Source organism: Mycteria americana, chromosome 1 (genome assembly GCF_035582795.1).
Source record: "Mycteria americana isolate JAX WOST 10 ecotype Jacksonville Zoo and Gardens chromosome 1, USCA_MyAme_1.0, whole genome shotgun sequence".
Taxonomy (NCBI): Eukaryota; Metazoa; Chordata; class Aves; order Ciconiiformes; family Ciconiidae; genus Mycteria; species Mycteria americana.
This window is the reverse complement of record NC_134365.1, coordinates 150,157,317-150,183,134: the sequence shown is the minus strand read 5'-3', so window position 1 is coordinate 150,183,134 and position 25,818 is coordinate 150,157,317. Positions and strand designations below refer to the sequence as shown.

Sequence of the window (25,818 nt, the reverse complement as noted above, 5' to 3'; positions counted from 1 at the left end):
GGTATCATGTGCCACACAGCGAGATTGATGGCACTAGATAAAAAGCATTGCCTTAAGTCTAGAGTGAATACTATTATTTACCTCTGCACAGTACTTTTCCTGAAAAATTACCTACAAGCTAGGGTTAAAAGCCCCAAACAAAACACTGCCAAGCAGTCATTAATCCACAAGAAATGTCTCGTTACTTAATTGTTGCTGCGGAAACTGAATTTGGAGCAAGGATATGCAATACTATAGATTTCTTTACTTGAAGGTTTTTCCCTTCAGTAAGAAGAAAAGCCAAGTTGGCACATCGACTAAGATTAACTAGGCTTGGGCCTTTATAGCTTGTAAAACTGGACATTTATGTATAACTGCTGAAAACTGATTTACTACAGGTGGAGACGAGTAGAGTTGTAGAGTTGTAGAGTTACGTTATGCGTGTGAATGAGATGTGCCATCACCACCGCCACAAAGATGTCAGTGTGAAACAACATCACTGCAACCCTCACAAGGAGAAACGTGTTAAAAAAAAAAAAACAAAAGAGGGGGTCTCAGAGCTGCCCCTCGGTCTTGTGCATCTGGCCGCAGGAGGAGGAGGGCAGTCGTCGTCATCTCAAACAAGCTGTCCTGCAGTTGGGTACAGGTGCTTGTCCACATACATTTTTAAGCAGCCTAGTCAGGGCTTCCTTCTTTGATCCAGAAATCTTTGTTTTCCCCACTGCTAGTCCCCAAATGGCTTCTCCGTGCTTCCTTTAATTAACATTGTTCAGGACTTTAAGGTTAACTTAATCGAGTTTGGAGAAAGAGCAAAACTGGTTTTAAATGAGACCATTATCTTGTAGTGGCTGGAACATTTTCTGGTGCCAGGTGTTTCAAACTTATTTTTTGTTTGATTTATGCTAAAAAAAATCCCTGCTTTTTTATCTTTCTAATTTCAAAAATCTTTTGTGTCAATCAATGTTCTAACACCAACTTGAAAGTGCTGAGGATCTTAAGTACATTTAAATTTTCATCAGTCCATTTGAAACATTGTTTTCAGTCCGGTGGGTGCCTTATGCCAATACTGCCAATCCCAAACTCCAAAGACAGGCACGTTAGCTGAGCAGAAAAGAGAAGCTGTGCATTAAAGTTTATTTTAACAATAAAAGTTGAGTCCTTTCTATTTAGTTAGTTATATAGTTGCCGTTTGGGCTTATATTTTCAAACATTTCACACCATGTACTAAAAAAAGATCTTGATATAATCATATGTCACCACTAGTGCTTTTAATCTGTCTCAAATATCTTCAGATAGAGTCTAAAATCACAAGATTCGGCACACCAGAACATATTCTGGATTTGTTTCTGCTTGACCTTGCAAAGTGTTGACACTTGCTGGACACCTAAATCCTTTCTCCTGATTTTTGAGATTCTGTTCTTGGCAGCCAGGAGACTGTGCACATAGTTTAATGTTTCTCTTTGCAAAAAATATTTTACTACACTTAAATCTCACCACTCCTCAGTGGTGACAGCCTATAGTTTGGGGTATTTTTCATGTTAGTTTTCTGATTTTTTTTTCCTAATTTGATTTCATTTTATAGTTGTCTGAATTCCAAAGAGTAGTGATAAATACACCATATGATCACAACTCAAAATGTTATTCTAGTAAATTCACATTCAGATATTCATGATAATGGCAGTTATTAACCCTGGCAAATATCAGTGTTCTTACTAAATCTTTGTGTCAGAAAGGGTTACGTCAAATTTAAATTATGTAGAAAGCTTTATTATATACCACAAGTCAAAGTAAAAAGGGAGAAGAGAAGCTAGCTGAAAAAAAATACCATTAAGGCCATTTTTCATTGAAGTGTGGATGAGAAATAATCTTGGGGAAAAGAAGAAGGGTTTTGACATGTCAAAAAAAACGTCACCCTTATTTTTAATCAGCCCTCTGGTCCTTTCCCTGGCTGAAGGCATCATTGTCGAACTCAGGCAGGCAAGGTGGGAGGGAAGAGCTTTGCTGCTGTAACAGATTGGTTTCTGCACGGCATATAGCAGACTTCTTAGAAGATGTTTCCACGAACTGAAGGTGACAGTGGGGGTCAGCCACCGTATAACCTGGAGGAACTGCTTCTTGGGCAAATGGAAATCATAAGTACTGAATAGCGTATTTCACAAGTAGGATAACTTTAGGTCAAAGCCACCAGACATTGCCAGTCTGGCTACCCCAATTCTTCAAATGACAGAGATAACGTAAAGCATTGCCCTTCAGAAGAAAGGGACACGTAGTTCATTCCTGTGCGTACTTTTGGGCTCAGCACCTCAACTTGTAGGGAAAAAGACTTTGTTTGGGAATGGGGTTTTACCGGTGGAAACACCTTTAGTCTATATGCACAATGTCCCATTTCCTAGAAAGTAAGCAAACGGTCCTGTAAGGGAAAAGCAGAGAAAAGCAGGTGAGAAAGCAATACTTTTTTAGATCACAGGCTTAAGATTAAATGTCCACATTGCAAATCTCCTTTTTGTCAATTTATTGTCATAAACCTTTACTGTTGGAATATTTCTCAATATGTAATTCCTTAATCTTTTGAAAACAATAGTACGTGTGCCAGGTGCTTGTAGCAAACAGCAATCTGGCTGCCTGTGGTTTTTGTTGCCTGAGTTTAAAGAACTTACTGTATATTAAAAATTACTATATACTGCTATTGCTGGCACTTATCAGATAAGAAAGTCATAAGATGAACAATCTGCCTCAAAGAACTGAAAAGCAAAGCAATTCTGATACTGAAACTGCAAACCAGATGATGCTCTGATTAGAGGCACACACGTAGATTACAGAAGTATAATAAATCATGTAACTTTTTAGCCTCAAATGAAATAAAAGAATGCAGTTTTTATTAGGAAATAAACTGTTTATCAAGAATGCTTTAAAGGTGACATTTATTACTAATAAACTATGTTGAAAGGGCTGATCCTTTCATTGGCAGAACAGCCGGAGACTTTCCGCTGTGTAAAAAATGCCCCAGCTCAGTCCGTGCCGGGTCAGGAAGCACTTCCATCAGCACCAACCACGGATGGGCAAGGGACTCACCCGCACCTTTTTTCAAACAAGAACATTTTCTTTTCTCTTTAAAAAAGGAATGAGTCATGGAAATATGACTCCGGTATTATTTTGGAACTGATCGTGGATCTCAGCACGACTCCTTGGAGTATCACTGAGAAACAATTCCACAGTCAGCTAATGATATCAAAACCCAGCAAAGCATCTGCCAGGCAAACTCTTGATAGTGTCAGCGAGCCCCCTGCTTAGGCAGGATGTTATTTCTTCTTCGGCTCTTGAAACTTATGGGCCAACTCTTCAGGGTTGTCATGCTCCGTGCTATTTCTCATATTAATTCTGTGAAGTTACTGTGTACCAAATATTATGGCTCTTGGTGCTGAACATGTCAAAAAGCCATGTCCATCCTTTAACAACCTGCACTAGAGAGGAATATGAAGCCTCTCTCTTAACAAACTTCTTGTCTGAAGTGTTTAATTTACACCTCCCCAAAAGCAGCCTTGCTTTGGAGACCAACTCATTCAGGCTTGAATGATAATGGTATTGAACCTGTGTCTACCTGCTACCTGAAGCTGTGTCAGGGATGACTGCATACAAGTCAGGTCAAGCCACATCTGGTTTTTAGCTATTAAAAAATCTCCTTCAAAACAACACAGGGAGGAGACAAAGGTGGAGCGCAGCACACCTTGTTTAGGGCTTGCCACATGCCTGTGTCCTGCAAGGCACAAACACATTGCAGTTAGGAACTTGTTCAACTCCTTTACAATGATAAAGGCATTTTTAGGAATTAACCATTGAGCAAGTGTTAAGCATTTATCATTCTGACCTTGTCTATGAAATCTATCTCATTATTAGTCCATAGTGTGTACCCCATTACTTGGTCATGAACTGAAATTTCTGTTCCCATACTAGAAAAAAAAGTTCTTCTGTTAGTCTCACCAGCCAGAATACATTGCATGATTAAAATGTGGTTGCAGTTTGCCAGAAAAATCAAACTTCTTGCACTTAAGATGCATTAACTATTCAGGAAAATGAAACGGTGCTTAAGAACTGCTCTCAAGAGTCTGTGATAAAAATCAATGTAGCTCATGTATTGTCTAGATTATATGTAAACCGGGCATTTCCTAGAAGCTGCAGTAACTTAAATATTCCACTACCCAGGCACTCATGCTACTGATATAATAGCATTGTCTCCTGTTCCATTGACTTTCTAAACACAGTTTGCTGTACAATGTTGTTTTTCAGGAGATGACCCATTCATGGCCTCCGCCGCTGTCAGCTATTCACACACCAGGAAAGGCAGAACAAAGCAAGTTTCCCTTCCCAAACAAGGTAAGACATGCAATATCATGTAGAACCTTGCCTCCTGCACCTCAAAATCTGTCCTACATGAGCCCTAACTAAGTGTGTCAGGTCTCTGGGCTGCGGTTGATGCCGTGCTGATGGCCTCCTCCATGTGTGTGCCAGCATCCCCTGCCTTTTCCCTGCTTACAGCCTCTGCAGGGCTACAAGGTCTTGTTTGCATATCTCCTGGCAGCAGCACTGATGCTGGTGTGTGGGTCATGGGTTCCTCACCACAAGACAAAACTGCAGGCGTCCAGATGTGGTGCCTTCTGCAGGCACCTGCTGAGGCTCCTGACTGGTACCTCAGGGCACATACAGCTGCTGCGAGTCAAGAAGCTCCTGCTTGCATCCATTGCTCCTGCTTCATTTGGCTTCACTAGCCGAGATTTTTGTTGAAACCATTGAGGTCCGAGGTGGGCTTTACTAATACACTGGCCTCTGCAGTCGGGGGCTGAGGAGTGGGCGTACATCTCCTGCCACCAACCTGGCTTCAGGGGCAACTTTGCTAGAGAGGCAGGCAGCCCAGTGCCATGATGCCCAGAGGGGCCACAGAATTATTTGCCGGGGAACTATTTGGTCCCTCAAGGGACCAAGGCCACTGGTCCTGCTGATGGTCCCTTGAAACCAGCTCCACCCTTGTATGTGTGTCCCAGGGAGGATGCAGTGCGGCATGGCAAAGCTCATCAGCACAAGCTTGGGGAAAACACATTGTTTATACTTGGTAAGTCAGGAGGGAATGAAATCAGCTATCTTATGCAAGAGCCAATAAAAATTTCACATTGTATGACCATATAGTGTTTATATGCCACAAGCATATTTCATGAAGTGTTCAAGCTTGAAAGATGGTATTGATGCTGTTTATAGCCTTTCTCCTGTTAAAGCAAGCTCCTTTGGTAAGTTTTAAGTCCATTCTGCAAAATTTAGTGCAGGGAGTAGTTATAACCACAAAGCCAAGAAACCTCCAAGATTTGCCTACACTAAAACAGCTTTTCCATGGATGAGAGTGTCATGATTTTGAAGTACCAGGGGTGTAAACCAAAACAACTCTGGCATGTTATGAAAGAAAAAGAAGGAAATAACTCACTGTCTATTTGCTCGTTGAAGGCAGACAGCTGATTGAAGATGGTAGGCGGGCTAGAAGCTTGTTACGTTAGAGTAAGTCCAGTAGGAGATAGATGGATCAGCAGCTTACAAGCAGATGAAGTGCCCAGATATGGATGACAAAAACGAAGTGGTGCTTGCAGCTCCGCAGTTTCTGCCATAATCACCACCACGCGATGTGCTTGCGTGGCACGCGTGCAGATGTGCGTGGGCAAGGAATGCACCTATCAGCGTATCTGTGTGGCCGTCATGAATGCAATTCCTCACAACTAAATGTATTGTGATAAATATAGGAATAGGAGAACCACAGACCATAGGGCAAAGATACATGAATAATGGTTGATATTGACTTTCTCATCCTCTCTCTGCCTGTTCATCCATCTCTCTGGGAAATATTTTAATAGTTCAAACTGCAGAGCTGTTTCAGAGATCTACCATTCATTTTTAAAGAGCCTTTTCTAGGTGGTTTCCTTTTCTCTTACCAAGTAGAATTTCCATTTTATTTAAGCTTAGGATGGACAAGATTTCATCTAATAATATATGAGCATACTTTTGTGCATATAATAACATCACGACTGTATTATGGCCTAGGTGGTCTGCGTGGTCAGAAATTAGAATGTGAGATGTTTCTCACACAGAAATTGTGTGAGATGGGGAAGAAGTACCTAACAAAACTCACCAGAGTCCTGGAAAAATCGTGCATTACTGGCCATAGATCATGTTGATTTTAGACACCACCTCTATTTCAAAGTATTTTAAAATAATTAAAAGCTACTTCTGTGGCTTACTCTGAATCTGTACAGTCACAAACTGTAGAAAGCATCTGCTTTTCAGGCTCCAAAATGCAAAGAATGGTTTCCTAATTTTTCAAACATGTTTTTGAAACATTTGTAAGCTAGCTATTGCTTTTCACAAAAAGTGTGGTGTAAAATCTTTATTGGATCTCGTAGGGGATGTCACCATAACTCTTAGGAAGGTTTCCCACAGGTAAGCTACAGAGCTGTCCCAACGTGTTAAAACCTAAGGACTACACCAAACTGTGGTGGATCACACATTATTCAGATAAATGGGCCTGTCAGTTAAGTAGTCGCCAAGGCCAGCAAAGAGGCTAAAAGGCTAAATTCAAGGCATTGGCTTCATCTCTTAGTTCCAAGCGATGCATGGCACCGTGAATTCATTTCCAGTCTTTATGGCAGTATTGAGAGATCAGTTCAGTTCATTTGCAATGTCTCTTCCAGCCAGAGAAGCAAGTAGGCTGCAATCCTTTTTAACAGAAGACGGTTCCCAAGTGTAAAGATACTCATCATTTGGGGAATGAGAAAAACAGAAGCTTGTAGGACTCCTGCCTTGTTGCAAGGATGCAAATCATCCTTACTTTTCTGTCTATAAAAACTGAGCGTCAGCATCATTAGTTCCCATACATGCCACACTGCTTTTAACCTGCAACTCGAGTAATTAGTGATCTGACAGCTTGAAACTTGAAATTTATTAATTAGGCTATTAAAGTTGCAAAGGCCACAGCAACTATAGCTAGACTGGTTTGGAAATCAGTCTAGTAATAAAAGCTAAATAACTGAGGTTTATATATCACAAATATAACAGAATTGCGTGTTTGAAACTGCTCACGTGGATGTGTCCACCTCTAGAACTATATGCTCCATGGATGGGGGGATGTATGTGCGTATGCTGTACCTGTATATGAAATCAGACCTCATTAACATGGAAGGTCTGCATTAATGCACAAGAATGGAAGGAAAGTCCGGGCCAGGTTTGACACACGCGGCAGTGCCCAGTAGGTTTCCCAGCACAGCGCTGCTGGGAGAGCACATTTAGGGAACTGTCCTTTATGTAATAGAGGGCATAAAGTTACATTTCATCCTTAACTTTGAATTTTCTTTCTCTGTGGAATTGACTAGGAAGGGGCAATGACGGTCTCTTTATTTCTTGTTTTTCAAAGCTTAAGGATAATTGAATCAGTGTGTGATGTGACAGGCTGTGTGTGCTTTCCTTTCTCCTGTCTCTGTCACACTTTGTTACATACAAATGATCAGGCATTATTTGATTGTAATTTTATTAAAAACATCTTAATAAATAAACTTTAAATGAATAATTAAATTTGGTAAATAAGAGCTCACTTGATGCTTGTGCGAATGAGCTTTCATGTTCAGGCATTAATTTTCTACTCTTGTGCAGGAAAAAAATGCTGTTAATTCTGCTGCCTGCTTTGGTCTCTTTCTTCATTTTTACTGTGATTTCATGTCGTGAAAGTTTGATCAGGTGTTTGATTTCTAGTTATGTGTAGGTGATATTATGGGATCAGCCATCATTGTGTTATTTGAGAATTAATTTATCCACTCCAGGAGAACTGCTGTCTTGTCACGAAGCTATTGGGTGATTATTCTCAGCAGAAGCTAAGTTATCACAGTGATGTTATTCTTTAGTGCTCAATTCATTTACTTTTTCCTTTCTTGTTGATTGTAACAGGCTGGAGCGAATGCATTAGAAAATAATCTCCAGAAGTGAAGGTTTCACCTTTGGTTTTTAAGTTACATAAAGTTGTACTTTTTTCCTACCTCAGTGGGAGCATTCCCTATTTCGCTATGAGATTTTTCTATTAGCCTTTATTATTAAGAATAATTTGTTGAGAATCAAGACACTTATTTTAAAGAATCTGAGAATCAGGACACTTATTTTAAAGAATCGGTTAAAAGGAAAAGTGAAAATGTTATAGCTCCTATGTTTTGCTGATGTCAAATTTGAGACTATGCAGAGCCAATTGCAGAGGTAAGATACTGTGCTAGGCAGTTAAAAGGGAGGGTGCGTTCTTTCTGAGGTTGATGAAAATGCAAAAGAGTGAGCAAGATCCTTGTTTAGCAGTTTCAAACACTTTTACAAACCCAAGGGTATTTCCATCAAAATGATTGTATTCCCCCAAACTTCTCTAGGTACATAAATTCAGTATTCTGGAAACTGCACATGCTCTAATAGCCTACTTTTATTGGCAGCCTGGCTGGCTACTAGAATAGCATTTATATTCAAGTGTACATGTCACTACATCACCACTGCAAGCTGATCCTGACTTCTTAAGATTATATTCACTCACCAGAAAAAAACGGGCTTTAATATCCTTTCATCAGAAGCATTCACAAAAAGCTGAGGCAATTTGTCAAAAGTAGGCAATTTCAAATTATTGAGAAATTATTGTCGGCATGTGAAATACGGTACAGATCTTTTCATACTGCAGTTGAAGGTAGAAACTTTTAGGGCTTGCCCAAAAATTTGATGTCTCGCATTTCAGGCGCGTAGGATGGCAGCAAATTGCAGATGTGTATTATAGCATAAAAATTACAGATCAAAGCCATACAGTCTGAAGAGCCTTGACTCCAGAGCAAATGATGCAGGTCGAGGGGATTTGACTAGCCGAGCCCTCGCGACCCCGGTGCCTGCAGTCCAGCCAACCTCCATTTAGAGGTGCCAAGACACTCCTGGGGCCCCGAGCCCCTCAGGCATGGTTCTGAGTGACTCGGCAGCAAAATCTCAGCTCAGCCGAGTCGGAGCATCCTTGAGCTCTCTGGGGACTTGCAGTTCCTTTCTTGATGAGCTGTGCATTTGGATCATCATGCAGCCTCTGTGGACCAGGGATCTGGTCCAGTGCCCGATTCCTCACCGAAAATGACTGCGTGTGTTGCTGTGGGTGCCTGGCCCCTCCGAGCAGTCTTTACTGCAGTTGTAAGTGCAGCATGTATATGGGGTGGTATTCCTGTGCGTGTCTGGGTTATTCAGAAGCAGAGTTACGTACAGGACACCTTCCCTGCTGTCATCCATAGCAAAGTGTTCTTTTTTCCTTAATTTAAATATCTTTTTGTTATAGTTTGTATTTGTATTTCCCTTCTATTTATAGGCTTCTTTTATGTTTTTATGAATGCAAACAAATTCCGTGAGTAAAATATGTGGACATGTGCACATGAGGAACAAATGGTCTGATTTATTGCACCGTATTCATAGATATTGTGGATGTGATACGAGGTTGACCTGGTAGTCTTGGGGACCCAGAACTAAAGTCTGTATTTCCATTCTCCAGTGTTGTCAATATCAACATGTGAAAAGGAAAGACCAGCTGTGCTACTACCTCAGGAATCCAATGGTCCATGAAACAATATTGGTCTTCCCTCTGTCTTCTCATCTAAACTTGTAGAAGATAATAGTCGAGTTTTGGCTGATCAATAAATGAATAGTGAGCAGGAGAGTCGTAATAGCTATACAAGGAATTGCACCATTAAAGAGTTGTTGTGAAATAGGTTTACAAGCCTTAGAATTAATGGATTTTCACAGAAATATTGGATTTATTCTTGTAATTGAAAATGACTTTGAAACTGAATGAACAATTAACAATGCTGTTCGTATTGTTAAGGTAATGTTCAAGCAAGTATTGCAGCTAAAAATTGCCGTAAAAATAACACACCATACCTTTTTTCTATTATTACTGTAGGAGTCACAACAGGGAGCTACAGGACACAGCAATACAAGTAAGTACCAACTCATTTTCTGGCTGCATTGGGTGGAGGGGATGACAATGACTATGAAAAACAAGCGACTGATAGAGTAAGGAACCAGTAGCAGACTGGGACAGCGCAGAGCCTCAGCAGGCAGTACTTGCCTATGGCCAAATGCGGAGAACTGCATTGAAGAGCGACCATCAAAATGTCAGCTCTTTTGGTGGACTGGGAAGAACAAAAAGGATTCATTTCGTTATGGCCATTTCATTACGTAGATGAGAAAGACTGAAAGGGCAAAAGTGCCTTTTTCAGAAAGCCAGAAAAGGGCTGACCTAGTTGCACAGGCAGATCCAGACTGCCAGAAAATTCTGCAGGAAGACTTGTTATCATTTATCTTTCATAGGCAATGGTATATTTTGTGGCTATTGCACAGTAATAAGCTACATAAATCCTGCCAAACTAACACCAGATAATGTCTCAAAGACCATATGGCCGTGGGTCTTTTTGGCTAGCAGTGTGGGCAGGGGAGTGATGTGTGCTCGTGTGGCTTCTGGTTGGGGCTTTTCAGTGGACTCCAATTTACAAATCATGGTGCAGATCAGCAGTACTTTAATTACATTTAGTTATGGTAAAAAACTTAGCAGCTGTATTGAAAGGAAAGATGGAATTGTTCTGCGAAACAAAATATTAATCCTCTCCCCTGAGACACCTCTGACTGTTGAAAATGTTGTCTTGCATATTAAAAATACATGATCCTATCCTGCTCTCAACATAAAATCGTCCCAACCAAAAGAACTATTTTGCTATCTTCCTGACCTGTCAGCCAGCACAGAGCCCTGTTTGCAAATTACAGGGCTGTGACTGAAGATGAAAAATGCCCTGAGCTGGTAGGTAGGGCTTTGAAAGTGGCTGGTCGCCCACTGCCTGAGGGAGAAGGCATCCAGAGAGACGAGGCTGGGAGATACAGGCTATTAAAACGGTGTGGCTCTTTGCTGGGGAAAGGTCGGCATGTGGAAGACAATGTTGTGAAGAAACATGCAGTGGTGTCACTTAATTGCTGGCATCGGTTTGATATTGCTGTGAGTACCAGCACTAAGGAAATAATAAAAGGCAAAGGGGATGAGGTTCTGTCAGAAAATAATGAATACAGTAATGAGAGAAGGAAGCACAAAAGGGCTATAACGGAGAGGGCTATGCAAACAAACACAGAGTTCCAAGCACGACAAACACACCAGCTGAGCTGAGGACTTCGCGATGACATCAGAGGCCACAGTGTTTGGCCACCTTTGGTCATAGTTTCATTTTGAGTATTTTCTTCTTTCAACACTTGAAGGAAATAGGTTGTTCTGCAGATCTGGATTAGGAAATCGGTCCTACCTCCTTACGACTTTCCTCTGCTCCTTACTCCAGGGGTCTCTGACCTCGCTTTACTTCCAATTCCCCCATCTGCCCTCCCACACCACAGTACCTCCAGCTTCTTCTTATCTCCTCATTCATCCTGCTCAGCAAAATCAGCACATATTTGCAGCTGGGCTGGAGCTGCACTTGGTACTGCCTGGCTGATGGCAACCAAACCAAAGAACAGCCGAACCCATGCAGAAACATTGTCTTCATTGGTGGCAAAATTGGGGTCGCTGTCAGACACCCAGACACTTTTCCTAACGTTGCAGAGGGTATCTGACTACCTCTGAGACCTGTATTCATGCAGATTCTTGTCGAGGTGCCAGAATAACACATCGAATAAGACACAGAATGAGATACAGACCTTACCAGTCCTGTACGTCAAACTCAAAGGAAATTTGGGAAAAAAAAGGATTTGATGTGAGGAAATGCTAGCAAATTACTCTATGTGGGAAAGAAATCTAATGGTCTATGTAGTGTGTTATCCAAATGCACATCTTCAGAGTTCCAATTAGCTGTTATTTCCCATTGCACCATGTCTTCTTTGGAGTGGCTCTTGAGCCTGTCATTTGCAATGGGTTTACTCCAGCTGCAAACATTGTCTTTCTCATGGATAACATTTGCATTTCTCTCATCCTTCCGCCACAAGGAAATCAAAGCATTTAAAAATCCATAATGGCAGAAGTTATACGCCTCTGTCACAATAAATATTATTTATCCCTGTTACCCAGAAAGGGAACTTGGCCTGGTTAGGTTGAGTGATTCACCCAAATTCCAACCCAGAGGAGACAACTCCTTCTCTGGCCACCCACTATTCAACGGGGAAATCCTACAAAAGTTTGTTTGAAATTTATTTTGAAATGGGAGAAATCTGGACACGTTTCATCTGGTTGTACCTAAAAAGATTAGGAAGGGAATTGTGTGAGATGAGGTCAAAACTAGCAAAGAACTCCCAGCTCTGTGGCTAAGGATCTGAGGACTGATGGTTTCCGCCGTGTGTTTCTAGAGGCATGTGTACGCATACGCACACTCACACACAGACAGCCCCCACACACATCCACACCCATTTCAGAAGACATACACAGTGCTTAGCACCTGAAATAAAGTGTGCTAACAGCAGTCCTGTAAAAGGGGCAAGGTGGGTAGCGTACTCTTTGTCAATTCCTAACAGACTAAGAAAAACAAAGGACAACACAAAATTGCCCATAAGAAGAAGCCAGAGCTAGAGAGGATTTAGCAGTTCAGCAAATGCCAGCCTCCCACAATGGTACCTGAATGCATTTGGCAGGTTACATGGAAAATGGAAAACAAATCTTAGTCTGGCCAAGAGTCAGTGTGAAAAAAACAAGTTGTTCTGACAGATAATTCCCTTTTACATATGCTTATCCAAAAATCTTATCTGTACTGTATCTGTGACATTCAACTATGCTTAGTCTATACACATGTTTTAAATTTCTATGATTCAGTCAAGTGAGAACAAACTTGGTAAGAACTGATAAAGCATTAATGGCCAGATTTTCTACTCTGATAGGCCGGACTGATGCGTTTCTACCATCTGTACAAGCTTCGTCCTCCCCCTCCACACACAAGTATGTTAAGTGACGATTAGCATAAAAGCAGCTGCAAATGCTTACTGTAGGGTAATTCATTAATACCCAGTTTGGCTAAATCACAGAGATTCCCTTTTCTCCCTCCTCACAGTACTTATGCTGTTTCCCTTGTTGCTGCATTAACATACATTGCTGAAAGTAGAACTGATGTGAACTCTGCTAGCAAAGCACTCAGGAATCCATATTCCCCCTCATACTCAAACAAACCAGTGTTCATGGTAATAATTCATCACTTATAAAAAGCCTAAGTTACGAATAGAAAATCTTTGAATATATGCCAACTGTTACTGTTGGTTTCTTGTTCCAAATTACCATAATGCAGATGAGCTCCAGGGCTCCAGGAACCCTAAGGCTGACAAACATATACTGTAGCAACAGCTTTCTAGCCAGCGAGTTCATCATCTGGATATACTTTCTGAGGTCTCCGCTAAAAGTGAAAAGTGCCCTAGAGATTATGGAGCGGATGTATTCCATCCTGTGTGGATGCCCAGCTTGTGCCTAAATTTTAGGTGCCTTTAGCTGTCCTCCTGCAGTAAGTGCTTAGCTTCCCTAGAGGTCCACAGAGAGGCATCAGTGGTTTTTAAGTCATCCAGAGCTTCCCCCATCTTGTTCACTAAAGTTTAGGCACCTAAGTTGGGTAGACACAAACCCTTCCACAGGGGAGGACGAGATCTAAAAGCACCACGGCAAGGTGCTTGCAATACCTAGAACCTCTTCTGCAAGACATCCATTTCCAGATGGTCACTGTCTAGAGTAAGTCCTTCAGCTTGCTTTTCTGTACAGCAGTGGAAGGACACTGGTAGCAAAACCCTGCCTCTTCTGAACGGCAACAGCAAGTTTTCCAGAGGTGCCCCTTACAGCCATTGCCAGCACCCCAACGCTGTATGGAAACTGAGGGTGAGGACTTTGACAGCAGCAAATAGATGATACGTAATGCTCACGTGCATGAAATAAGCTGGGGGCTGATCCAAAACCCACTCAACTCAAGTCAATGAGCAGAAAATCAGACAACACCGAAACAGCCTGACCAAAATAAGCACTTCTCACATTTTTTTTCAGAAGGCACAGGTGGATTTTGGTTTAATGAAGCTCATTAAAAGGTAATGGAGAAAAACACATCCATCAGTAAACCAGTCACACTCAACCTCTGCGCCTCCTTGTCTGCTAGGCAACATAAACTCATGTGTAGACAGCTATTAGCATCCAGCGACACACAAGAGGAGCAGCAGCTGCACAGTCACTAGGTCCAGAATTCAAGTTCAAGGTGATTCAAGTGGAGCAGCATACCCTATACATCCATGTAGAGCTAAACAAAAATCTTACGCTGAAGTGTAACTCTCTCTGGTTACTCAGAGAGCAATAATTACAGCAAACATCAGCCTCACTTTTGGGGGAGCGAGCAGAGAAAGGAGGCAGAAAGACTTGGCCTGACTTCGCAGAAGCAGTACAACCCTCCCCACCAGCTAGCAGCCTGCTTCCCTGCTGTCTGTGCTCTGTAACTAACTTGCGGTGGGCACGTACATGATTTTGGACCCAAGAAGGGGATCGTCACAAGCCAACGTGCTATGCCAGGACCCATGTGAGTCATAAGGAAATGTGAAGAGGCATCGCTTGGGCCTCTGATACTTCTCATGCATTTGGGTACCTGACTTGTCCTGGGGTTGTGTGTGCCTAGACCAAAATATACAACATAGCAAAGAGGGCTTCCCCAGCCCCCACTTACTGGAGCTGAAGATCTGATGCTTAATCTGTCAAACTGAGTGGGAACCAAAACATCCACTGGCAGAATTGTGTCCTAATCACTGCCTTACTAGCTCCTGCTGATGCTGTTTTGCTTTGTATGAAATAATCGCCGTTCCTGGAGCAGGGTTTTGGAGCATGTGCATGTTGGATGGGATGCACTCTCAACAGCAGAGCTCTAGGGCCCTAGAGAAATCCTTTCCATGGCTCCAAGGTCTGCTATCCCTGGTAAAGCTTGTGTCCTCTAAGGAGCCTCTCTTGTGGACTTTCCTCACCTGACATTTCCAGAGTACATGTGCCAGTGACAAGAAAAGTCAAGTCAGGGTTGACTCCCCCCTTGCAAATGCTCCAGCCCTGCCCCCGCAGCCCTGTGATCGCGTCGGAGGCCGTCTGCACGCGTGGCAAGAGTGGTCGGTGTTAGCAATGAATAAAGCATTGACGTGTCACATCTGAGCAGTTTCCATATTGGCCCGTTTCTGATGTCGTTTTCTTCTTCTTTTTTAAAGGAAAAAGCGATGTAGAGCCAAAGAGTCCAGAGAAAAGCGCAACCCATACATCGTAAGTCACTTTTGCGTTTAAGATCGGAGAAGGCAGCTGTGTTTTTATCAGATTTGTTGGGCAAAATAGAATTTGTTTGTTTTCATTAAGATAAAGCTCCTTCACTGATGCTTTTCTTAAAAAGGCTTTTTAGATAATGACTAAACATTAATTATTCCTAGAACTTTTGCGTGCTAGTAATTCAGAGATCTTTGCAAGTGAAATGGCTCCACATCAAGCTGAATAGATATGAGATGATTTCTGTGGGTGTGTGAGGCTGGCCTTTACAACCTGACTTCAACATTACCTTAATGCTGCCGGAGTTTGTCACACTTGCTAAAAAACATCATGTCACATATGCCTTTGATGTACTGATGTAATTTTAAAAGACTGCAGTCTGCAGCTTCACCTCTGAATTACTTGAAATCCAATTACAGCTATCTCTGGTCTCTCACAATTTTGTTGATGTTTTTGAATTAACAAAAGAAGTCGAGAAATAGATAGGAACAGGCACTTGCAATATATCAGTGTTCACCTTCACTCTGGTGCAACAATAGAAGCTTTTACCATTTTTAACTCTAGTATACAAAGGACTGAATTGTTTTGCCAACATAAACCAGTCTATGAAACAGATGGGCTGCAAGTTAAAAAAAAAAAATAAATAGCATCAGTCTTCCAAACTGAGCTAGATAAGTGAATTCCTTTTATAACTACCAGGCAGGAGCATTATGAATTTCTGCAAAACCATTCACCTTTTTAATCTCATTTGAGGGAGGGAAGTTCTTGTAACAGGCAGTCACGTGAATTTTAGAGTGCATCTTGCCCATAATTTATGTTTTCTGATTCCTGTTATTTAAATTCAGAGCATTATATCATGTAAATCTCGCAAGATGTCACCATTTGTTACATGGCCAAAAGTAGTCACAGAAGGAGGTACAATAACGGTGATTTATTGTGGGATGTTTTGATTTCTGCTGCAAATACGCATTAAAAATCTTATGGAAATGAATCTAGAAAGATTTGACATGGTGTAAGAAATGGCTTGTCCTGCAGATTGTGTTGTGGAATGTAATTACAGTATGTGAGCATATTTAGCCAAACTTATTAAATGAATTAAGCATTAGCAGCCTTATGCCTTCTGATAGTATGATTGCTGGGAATGGTTAATAGAATGATTCCAATAATTATCATTTTTAAAAATAATACCGCAATAAAGACCAAAAGAAGAAGGGTTTTAATGCCATCTGGAGGTATTTTGGAGAAATGAACACATTTATTTTTGCTGATATTTAGCAATATGTAAAACATAAGCCATCCTCCAAAGTGGTTTTTCTAGTTAGATGCTATTTTATTCATGAGGAATGTTCTTTATTTTCTTCTCCTTCATTGGATTAAAATTCCCTAAGATCTCTGAACCCAGAATAGGGGTATCTCTGAACCCAGAATATGGGTTCAGGGGTACGCCCCAATGTGTTTATGGTTTTGGTTTGAGACTACATACTGTGCCATATAGGGTGCTGTCTCAGATACAGCAGACTTCAGAATCTGGTTAGGTGTGAAAAATTCCTTGCCTAATAAGAAATCTTAGTACAACCTTCTGAAACTGGGCTGTCTACTAGATATAGTGTATTTGTAATGCTTATCTTTAAATTGTTACTATATGCTGACGCTACCCCACAGCAGATATTGGTTCCCAGAGCAATTTTTAGAAGTAGAAACGACTGGTTACCACTGATAAATGACTGTGTTCAAGAAGCAGAGGCCCTTCTAGTTAGAGAAATTATTTGTGTGGAAAAGGAGGCAGGAGAGAAAGGAGGAGTTGAGAGGAAGGGAACCAGCAAGTGCTGTGCCAAAAGAGGATGAAGAAAATGAGAGGGATACAGCTAAGAAGGAGGAAAAGGAACTGCAAATGCCAAATTTTCAGAGAGATACAAAACTGAGAGCAGCGGAAGAGAAAACCAGAGGTCAAACACTGGAAGCGAAAAGAAGGGAGAGTGATACGAGCAAAAGCTATCAGTAAACTAAATGTATGCGTTATTGAATAGGGGGCTGGATACCTGAGTGTTACAGTGAAGTAAATTAACTCATGTTGATGTGTAGGTGCACACTGACATCCCAGTTCTCTTTCTGCTACCTTCAGTTGGCCCTTCCCCAGGTTTCTTCTCATTTCCACCTTCTTCTAGGACAGACTTTTATCCCTGGTTCTCAAGCAGTCATGAATACAGACTTTGTCTGTTCTTTTGGGGAGGTAGCAGCTCGCACCTGTGCACAAGATGCACAACCAGAAGGACCCGCAGTGCACACGTACACGTGGATGCGTGAGCGCATGTGCCTGGGTCCGTCTACAGTAATGGACGTACTCTTCCCCTGCCTACATGGAGAAGACCATGCCGTTGCACAGCTGGCCAGGAGCCCCGGCAACACCAGACCTGCAGCTGGGAGCCGGCGAGTGTGTGCAAGGGGAGAGGTGTGCGAGGGGGCACGGACGCTGCCAGGGGTCCCCATGAGTAAAAAAGCCTGCACCCTCCTGCAAGGTGTCGCTCCCCTGAGAGCGTCGAAGGAGTCCGGTTGGCACCTCCTGGCAGGGGTGCTAAAAAGGAGCGGCACTGATGTAGGAGAGGTGGCACGTTCGGGCCTGACCAGGAGAAACTGTGGATTCGTTTCACTGTGAATCAGTGTTTCCTTGTGAAAATGGAACAAACAGCAACAAAAAAACCCCACAAAGCAAGTCATGTTGGCCTAGATAAAAATAACAGAAAAGACAGGGAGGAGCAAATTAATGTTTCTTTCTTGCAAATGTCTTTTTTATTTTCCTCAGGCATGTTACGAGCCACACACTCAAGCCAAGCTTATATGACTCAATGGCAGTTAATTCATCCTTGGTGCAGATTTACTACCTCCATCCAAACATTATTTATGCAGCTTCAAAGGACAGGTTGATTACCCTCCTGAATCAGGCAGCGAGGCACTTGTGAACCGAGCATTTACATGAAGTCTCCCCTCAAGACATTCCTCCTGCCTTGTCCACTGGGCTCCAGGTCCTCAAAAAACAGATATTACCCTGTGACCTGGAGCCCCAGGGCCAAAGGTGCTACCCGTAACCTCCGAGAGTATAGAACCCTAGAGTGCAGGATGCATGGTGGTCTGTGCAGAGGGGTTTGGGTACAGTAAACGCATCATTCTGAATAGCATTATGCATAGGGTTTTTTTCCTGTATGCATTAACTCCCTAGATAGACGCGGTATGACATAGCTCTCCACTGATAATAATATTAAACATTAAGAAATTGGTATGCGTTAGATGATACGCATTAATTGATGCAACATCCTAATGAGGCAGATAAATAAGGGCAGTTATTGCAATGCTAGAGATAACTGAGATGGATGTAGGAGAATGAGAATGATGTGAAAGCGGGGAGGAAGCCTGAGCAGAGCTGTATCCTTTTGCACGATATTCCTATGGCCTTCACTGCCTCGGCATGCACAATAATCGCCTGAGCTGGCACTGAAGAATTGCAATAAAAGGTGCAAACAATACAAAGGTGTTAAGCTGTCTGGAGTCTTCCCCAGTTGATTCATGTTCCTTGTAATTGGATGCTTTTAAAGCCATGAGAATTCTGGATTTGAAGGGTTTTTTTGTTGTTGTACTCTTAATATATATAGCTCTCTATGGATCATCTGGTTACAGCTTCGCTGAGCATTTCTAAACTTTTAGGACTGTTCAGAAATATCCAGCAATGTTTTGTTCTTTTGGTTTTGTGATAAAAGGTTCAATTTTCAATGGTCAGAAAACTTTCACAGATTTTGTTAAAAACACCTAATTTGTATTAAAATCCTTTCTTCCCCTGGTTTTACCAGTTATAGTCTGAAGGGGAGTGGGGGAGGGACGAAGGAAGAGTGCTCTTTTGTTTTTTAATATTTTCAGATACAGGATTTCAGTCTTTCTTTGGCAAAAACTGGATCCTTTCAGTAAACCTTGGAATGTTGCAATTAAAACTTTCAATTTTATAAAATTTCTGTGCAAGGAAAAGTGATTCCAACCGGTGCATGTGTTTCAGAGGACCCTGAGGTGCCATAGAAACTCATCCCTGAGCCGGGGGTCTGTGATCTTCCATCCTCCCGCATGCAAAATATGACAATAATTCAAAAATGGCACAAATACACAAAGTGCTCGGCAAGACTCCCGCTCTTGGCATGACTTTCGATGTACTGTCTGTTGTGATGTTCCTTAGTACCTTTGTGTTTGTAAATGATTTCCAGTTCAGACTACCCAAGGTTAATCATGCCTGACTGTGATTCACTGCTATGCATTTACCTCGACATTTCTAGTGCACTTACTTAATGATATCAGGGCTCGCAACTAGATACCTCGGTGCTGTCTCTTTATTATCCCTCCCACAATTGTTTTCATGCTGAGCTGCTCCAGATTTTTCCCTCCCTTTTTGCAAGAGAATTAACCAAGATTGAGGGAGGCTTTTATAATTTATGGCAGTTATGCAAGTTTTGTCCTTTGCTAATACTGTCGGAGAATGGCAGTGATCTCGGGGTGTGCGTTTGCTTGTTTGCTTTTGCCAGGCAGAAGTAGATGTTGGCTCTGTCCCTTCTCTGCACTGGTCCCCAGCATCACTTGGAGAATAGTTTGCTCAGGGGGATCTTCATTAACGGTACTAAATTCAGCAGCTTTCGAACTGCCCATTTGCAGACATTAGTGCTACAGTCTCTTGCCCAACAGCCAAAAACTCCTGCTGATTTCCCCTTCCGCAGATGAGAAGACTGAGGCAGAGGGGTTACAAGGTGCCTCTCTTCGCTCAGAGAACAGAGCGAAGCAGTCTCAAATACAGGAGATCAGCTTGAGCGAGTGCTGCCAATGCACCGTCCAGCTCTTCGCCCCCAGGGAGCTTGGCCTCTCACATCTGGCTGACGTGTGGTCTTGACCTTAAGTCTCTCGGGAAGCAACTGCAACCCGATTGAGCACTGGCGTTGGAAGAGGAGCCTTAATCCCACCTCACTTCACCAAAAGGCCTGGTGCAAGTTATTTAAAGTTAGCCTTGGCTTTGCCCCATCTAAAATAATAATTAGACTGCCATGAAGACTATCTCATTAATATTTGTACAAAGTGTTGTTGAAAAATGTAATGTTCTGTAAAAATGGCTAAGGATTACTCACCCGGAACAGTAAAGGAAATGAGCAGTAGTTTAAGTTTTTAAAGACAGACTTGGGTAGGAAGAGGTAAATATCCTGAGGAGTGCCAGCTGTAGGGAGAAGGGGAGAGCAGGAGCTGCTGCCTCTCCCAGGTGCCCACAGACCTGGTGAGCACAGGCAGCCCCTGCCCCATCACCACTCCCCCATCCTCCCCCCAGAGTTTCAATCCTGGGACAGGGGGCACCCAATTTAAGTCAGAAGGATTTGCCTTTTGTCTGGCTGAACTGGAGGGAGGGATGGCAAATAGGGAAGGAGCAAAGCATGCAAGCTGCAGAGGAAAAAACCCCTCCAGCAGTACATCTTCGATATCCTTCTGTTTGTTTGCCAAAAGGACCGTGATGGGTCAATCAATTGAACCAGAAAATAGCTAACAGATGGGTCTGGAGGACAATGGAAATGGTGAAATCCATGCAACTGCGGAAGTCAGTTCCAAGAAAAGGGCTACCCAACTTTTATGGGATATAACCCACTTTTAGCTCTCAGATTAAGATACCAGGGCAACTTCCCAAACGGTCTTCCACAGCTCAAGTTGTGGACATTTTAGACAGCAAGGACATCTGCAGCACACACATTGGCCAATGATTTGGTGACACCTCTTTTAGTAACTCCACGGGCCCTATTGAGGGCCGTATCAATCTGCTCATGAGCCACAGATGACCCTCCTCTGCCAAGAAACACAACTTCCAAGGGATGGTAGACAATATGGAATGACATCCTTTAAGTTAATTTTTGAGATGTATTGTATCCGAAAACACCAGTGCATCGATTGCTTTTAATGTATGTCGGTGATGTTTCTGAGAGAAGTCTTGCAGTCAATGCTGAAAAAAAAAAAAAAAAAAGGAAAAAAACCCCCTTACTATGATGAATGAAGGCAGTGTTTTTCAGAGCGATGGAGGTCTTGAAAACTGTAGAAGTGAAAGTCTGGTGTTTATCCATGAACCAAGTCGCTGGCAGAAGAAGAAGGCTGGCTTCATTGCACTATTCCACCTGTTTACTTGAGCCTCGGCTTGCAGAGCTAACCCCTAACACTGCCAGACTGTCACTCTGCTCAGCCAGTCCAGCAAGAACAGCTAAAATTTTAAAACACACTCCTCAGTTCTCAAATTCCCATGAAAAAGTTCTTTTTTCTGCCCTGTCCCCTGAAGAATTACCCTCAGTCCATGTACAGAGCGTTTCTCTGTGTATTAAATATATAGACCGTTAAAAAATACAATTCCACCATAACTTCCCACTCCAAGAAACAAAGTGATTTCACCTGTGGGATGCATCAGAGCCACTGTGGTATTGTCACAATGCTGATGTGAACCTTGCCTGCCAATTCCTAACCTTTTCTGAGCACAGATTTTTTGGATTTGCGGTGTAGAGTGCTGCTGATAGTTCACAAAAAAACTATGGTAACTTGATACCAACAAATCTATTTTCTTCAAATGCTATAAAGACATTTTCTTGGAAGATATTTGCTCACATCGGTCTTGACTGAATCTGTCTGAGGTTTAGCAAAGTTAAGGAGGAAGAATGAATTGGTATTACTGGTGATTTTTTTTTGCTGTGTAAAAATTATAGACACATAGCAGTCGAAGATGACACAAGTAAAAAATCCTTAAATAACATATAAAGTTGTATAAAAAGGTCTTAAAAACATGATGTCCATGAAAGCAGATGAGATGGGGCTTATTTGTTTGGTTTAGAAAGAAAACACCTGGAAGCCCAGCCTGACCTTAATTGCAGCTGTGGTTTTCCTGGGACAAAATTTAGCTTCTGTTGAGTTTGAGTGAGACAAAAGAAAGCCTTATCTGAGATGTCAACAGGAACGGGGAGAGATGAATGCTAAATAAAAGCACTACTGAGGTCTGGGGAAGTTTTGTGATTGACTTACATGGGGTGAGATAGGGCCTTCACTGTCCTATTTTTAAATGCTAGCCCTCTCTTTTACCAGATATAGCCAATAGCTTGAGATAACCGCCCTTATCGCTGCAGGGCTCAGCGCAGAGTTTTATTTACAAAGTCCCCTTGATCCAGGCCCTCTTGTTTAGCACCTTCACCTTTACTATCTACCTGTACTCTGCACAGCAGAGAGAAAAACAAGTAGCCATGGGAAGCTGCCCTTGTTTTGATGCCACCCTTGGCTCAAAGCTGAAGGGGAAAGTGGTTTAATGGAAGAGAAACCCTCACTTCGAAACAGCAGCTTTTGTCCTGTTGGAAAACTTACTATAATGCCGGGCATTATTTCTAATTCTGTACCAAGTCAAAAATGCTTCTGTAACACTGGTGTTCATTTAACGTCACTTAGAGTAAGGCTGACCAATTTAACTGGCTAAAATATTGTCATGCTTGAGGAAATGTTTTCCCATATTGCACCGAAAGCATATTATTTTTCTCTTTGGCACTGTTTTCCTTGGACTTTGTCATTCGTAAGGGACTAACTGGGAATTTTGAATGTAGTATATATTAGCTCGGAATACGGTGGTTAAAGAGGGGTTGCCAGGAAAATCAGGAGATGCGAATACCTGGGAAGAAGTCTATTTCATCGGAAATGCCACCAGGAAGGCAGGCACCATTGACCCCGCTCCGTACTTTTTTCTCTGAAGAAAATGATAAATGGAAGCTCAGCGTCTTGCACGTTGGAGTCACGATGTGCGTGGTGGTGGTTTTGCTGGGCTAAAATTCCGAGTTGCCGGGGTAACGTGTTTTGGAAATCCTCTACCCTGGGCAAAAGCCGCTGCAACTTGAAACCCTCCGGGGCTGATGCTCGGCGGGGGCACCACCACTGCTGGGTGCGGGGGCTGCTGGCTTCGCGGAGGGATTTTAGGCAAGGAAACAAAATAAAATGGGTCCAAAAGAAGAGAAAGGCGATCGGGAGTGTTCTGTACTTCCAGGCTCTCACAACCTGATTTTTTTCCCACACCATCACCATGTCCCATCAGCCAAAGGGCGGGGGGTTACCTCGTCCCGGGGCTGAATCGCTGGGTGATGGAAAGACGAGAGGGGTGTGTGTGCCTGGAGGGTGGGGAGAGGAGGAGGGCGAGAGGGGGAGAAAGAGAGATACAGGGTTCTGGCCACCTGCCAAGAAAAATAACTAACATTTTGCAAAAGAGAAATCCTAAGACTGAGGTCATAGTATGGAAAAAGTCTGTTTCACAGACTCTTGAGCCTGAATACAGGCCAACTTTTTTTTATGTTTTTTTTTTTTTTTTAAATGCAGGCATCCTATTAACATTTGAACACTAAAGCTCGTCCAGGAATGGAAAGATTTTGGAATTTGAAGTGCCTTAATTTTCTACTTTGTTGGTACACAGATATATTTTTTTAATTACAAGGAAGTGAGGTTTTGAATGAGAAGCTCCCTCATTTTGCTTTTAACTTATTTTACAACTATGAAGACCAAATTAAGGGAATCTAAAGAAATGCCTGTTTCTCCCACAGAGTGACCAACTCAAAAAAAAAGAGACTTTTCAAGCTTGGTGGACAACTTTTTATTTGCCATGCAAAATACAAAAAGATCCTGAAACCTGAAGTGATGATGAATTTTCCTATGTGGAAAAGTCCTACTGTTCAGCCATGAATACCTATGATTTTTTTAAACCTTTATAGTAGCAAGCTGACAGTTTCATGACAAATTACTTTTCATACCTAACTAAACAAATTATTGAAGTTCTTCTGCCTTAATCTCTGGATTTGGATTAAATGTCAGAGTGTGGATATTTTTTAACTGGGGGAAAAAAATAACTCTGGATTTGTTAGGATGTTATTGCAAGCAAGTTTTCTGGTGTTTGATTTGCTAAGCTACAACTGGAGTCTGCCTTCCTCAGGGTAAGAATATTTCCACATTTTCATTTCACCTGTGGTATTTTGAGAGGGAGAATATTATATCTCGGTGTGTATCTCGGCTTTGTGCATTCTGTTCTTTGTTTAGCATGCAGACAAGCTTCATCTCCCAAAAGAGATGTGGAATATATTTATTGGCAATTTAGAATTGATGATAGATTTGACAAGCAAGCAGGGTGACATGCCGAAGCTATCAAAGCTGGAGATGAATCAGGACAAAGGCTTGGATGAGGTATATTGTTCCTGAGATTCAAAAGGGTTATACTTACAGATCATTCCAAAATCAAGGCAACTGTACCACTGACTTACAAAGATAAAAGCTAAGTTTTTCCAAGAAAAAAAAAACATGGTTTGATTGGCCCACAGACCTTTTATGGCAAAATAGTGCGATTACAGCTGGCGTTTCTGCATGCTGATTTTTATTAGTTTTGTAAGATATTTTGTCAGGATTCATTTGTGCTGATTCCCCCTTTCATGGCATAAACTGTAAGCAATTGTAGGTAGAGAGGAGGAATCTCTTGACGTATTTCTTCAGAGATGCACTCCAGGAGGTGCGACAGATCAGGTATACTAAATTAAAACAGAACTGATCTGTTACCTGATAAGCATGTGGACTCACTTCTAATTGTATTAGAATTTAGTGCAATTATGGGTGAACATCCTGACCATTCCCCATCAGCTTTCCTACTATCAAAGCAAAGCAGACAAATCAGCACAAATAATCTCTTAAAAGTATTTAATAACATGATACAAAGGATGAGCAAATTACCCTTTTGTACCTTGTTTGATGACCAATTTTTGTGCCATTCATAATGGCTGAAGTTTGGGGGGGGTGGAGGGGGGCTTCTGTCCTGAAGTCCCCTAGGGAGATGAGGCAGGCGACCCAGACACGCGACCTGCCTTGACGTAGTTCGACGGAGGCCCAGTACAGCAAAGAGCGAGGAGAAGGTCTGGTTGGGAACCCCAGAACGTCGCAGAATGTAACCTCAAAAATAGTTTGTCATCACTCTGGTCTGTACTGTTTTTAACTGTTGGACTTACTTAAGAAAAAATTCATGTGGCTGCTCATGTAAAATCCACATGTTTTCCCCATAACTTATACAATAAATGTAATATGAGACACGGACTTTAATACTTGCAATCACTGTAAGCAACAGCAGTTTCTGTAGACTTCTGTGGAAGAAAGGATGAAGCCTTTTGCCACAAACTGTTAAAAACCCCTGGGCTCTTCCTCTGTCACAGAGTAAGGTTTTGATCTCGCAAATAATTATACACAAGCATGATGCTTTCCGGCAGGACTTCTTTCAGCATTATTGTTTGAAAGACCAAGAGTTCCTGTGGGTACCTAGACGCGTGTTTATGCTATGCTGCCCATCTCCAGTTCAGTTAAAAAACATTTCCCCGTGAGCTGCGTGCTTTACTGTGAGCAGTCTCAGTAAAGCAGGGTGACTTATATGTGTCAAAAAAGTGGCCTGCTACAGTGACGGCACATGGAAAGACCAAGGGGAAAAAAAGAGGATCCTGGGTTTGTCAGGGCAGAGGTCT

At 42.1% G+C, this 25,818-nt stretch overlaps 1 protein-coding gene across 1 annotated transcript in view; it reads left to right on the top strand.

Moving 5' to 3' along the window:
• AFF3 (ALF transcription elongation factor 3) overlaps positions 1–25,818 on the top strand; it is a 278,863-nt gene that overhangs the window by 140,724 nt on the left and 112,321 nt on the right. The window contains exons 5-7 of the mRNA XM_075495743.1: positions 4,264–4,350; positions 9,953–9,989; positions 15,217–15,268. Of these exons, the coding sequence (XP_075351858.1) occupies positions 4,264–4,350; positions 9,953–9,989; positions 15,217–15,268 (176 nt within the window). The remainder of the gene's footprint in view (positions 1–4,263; positions 4,351–9,952; positions 9,990–15,216; positions 15,269–25,818) is intronic.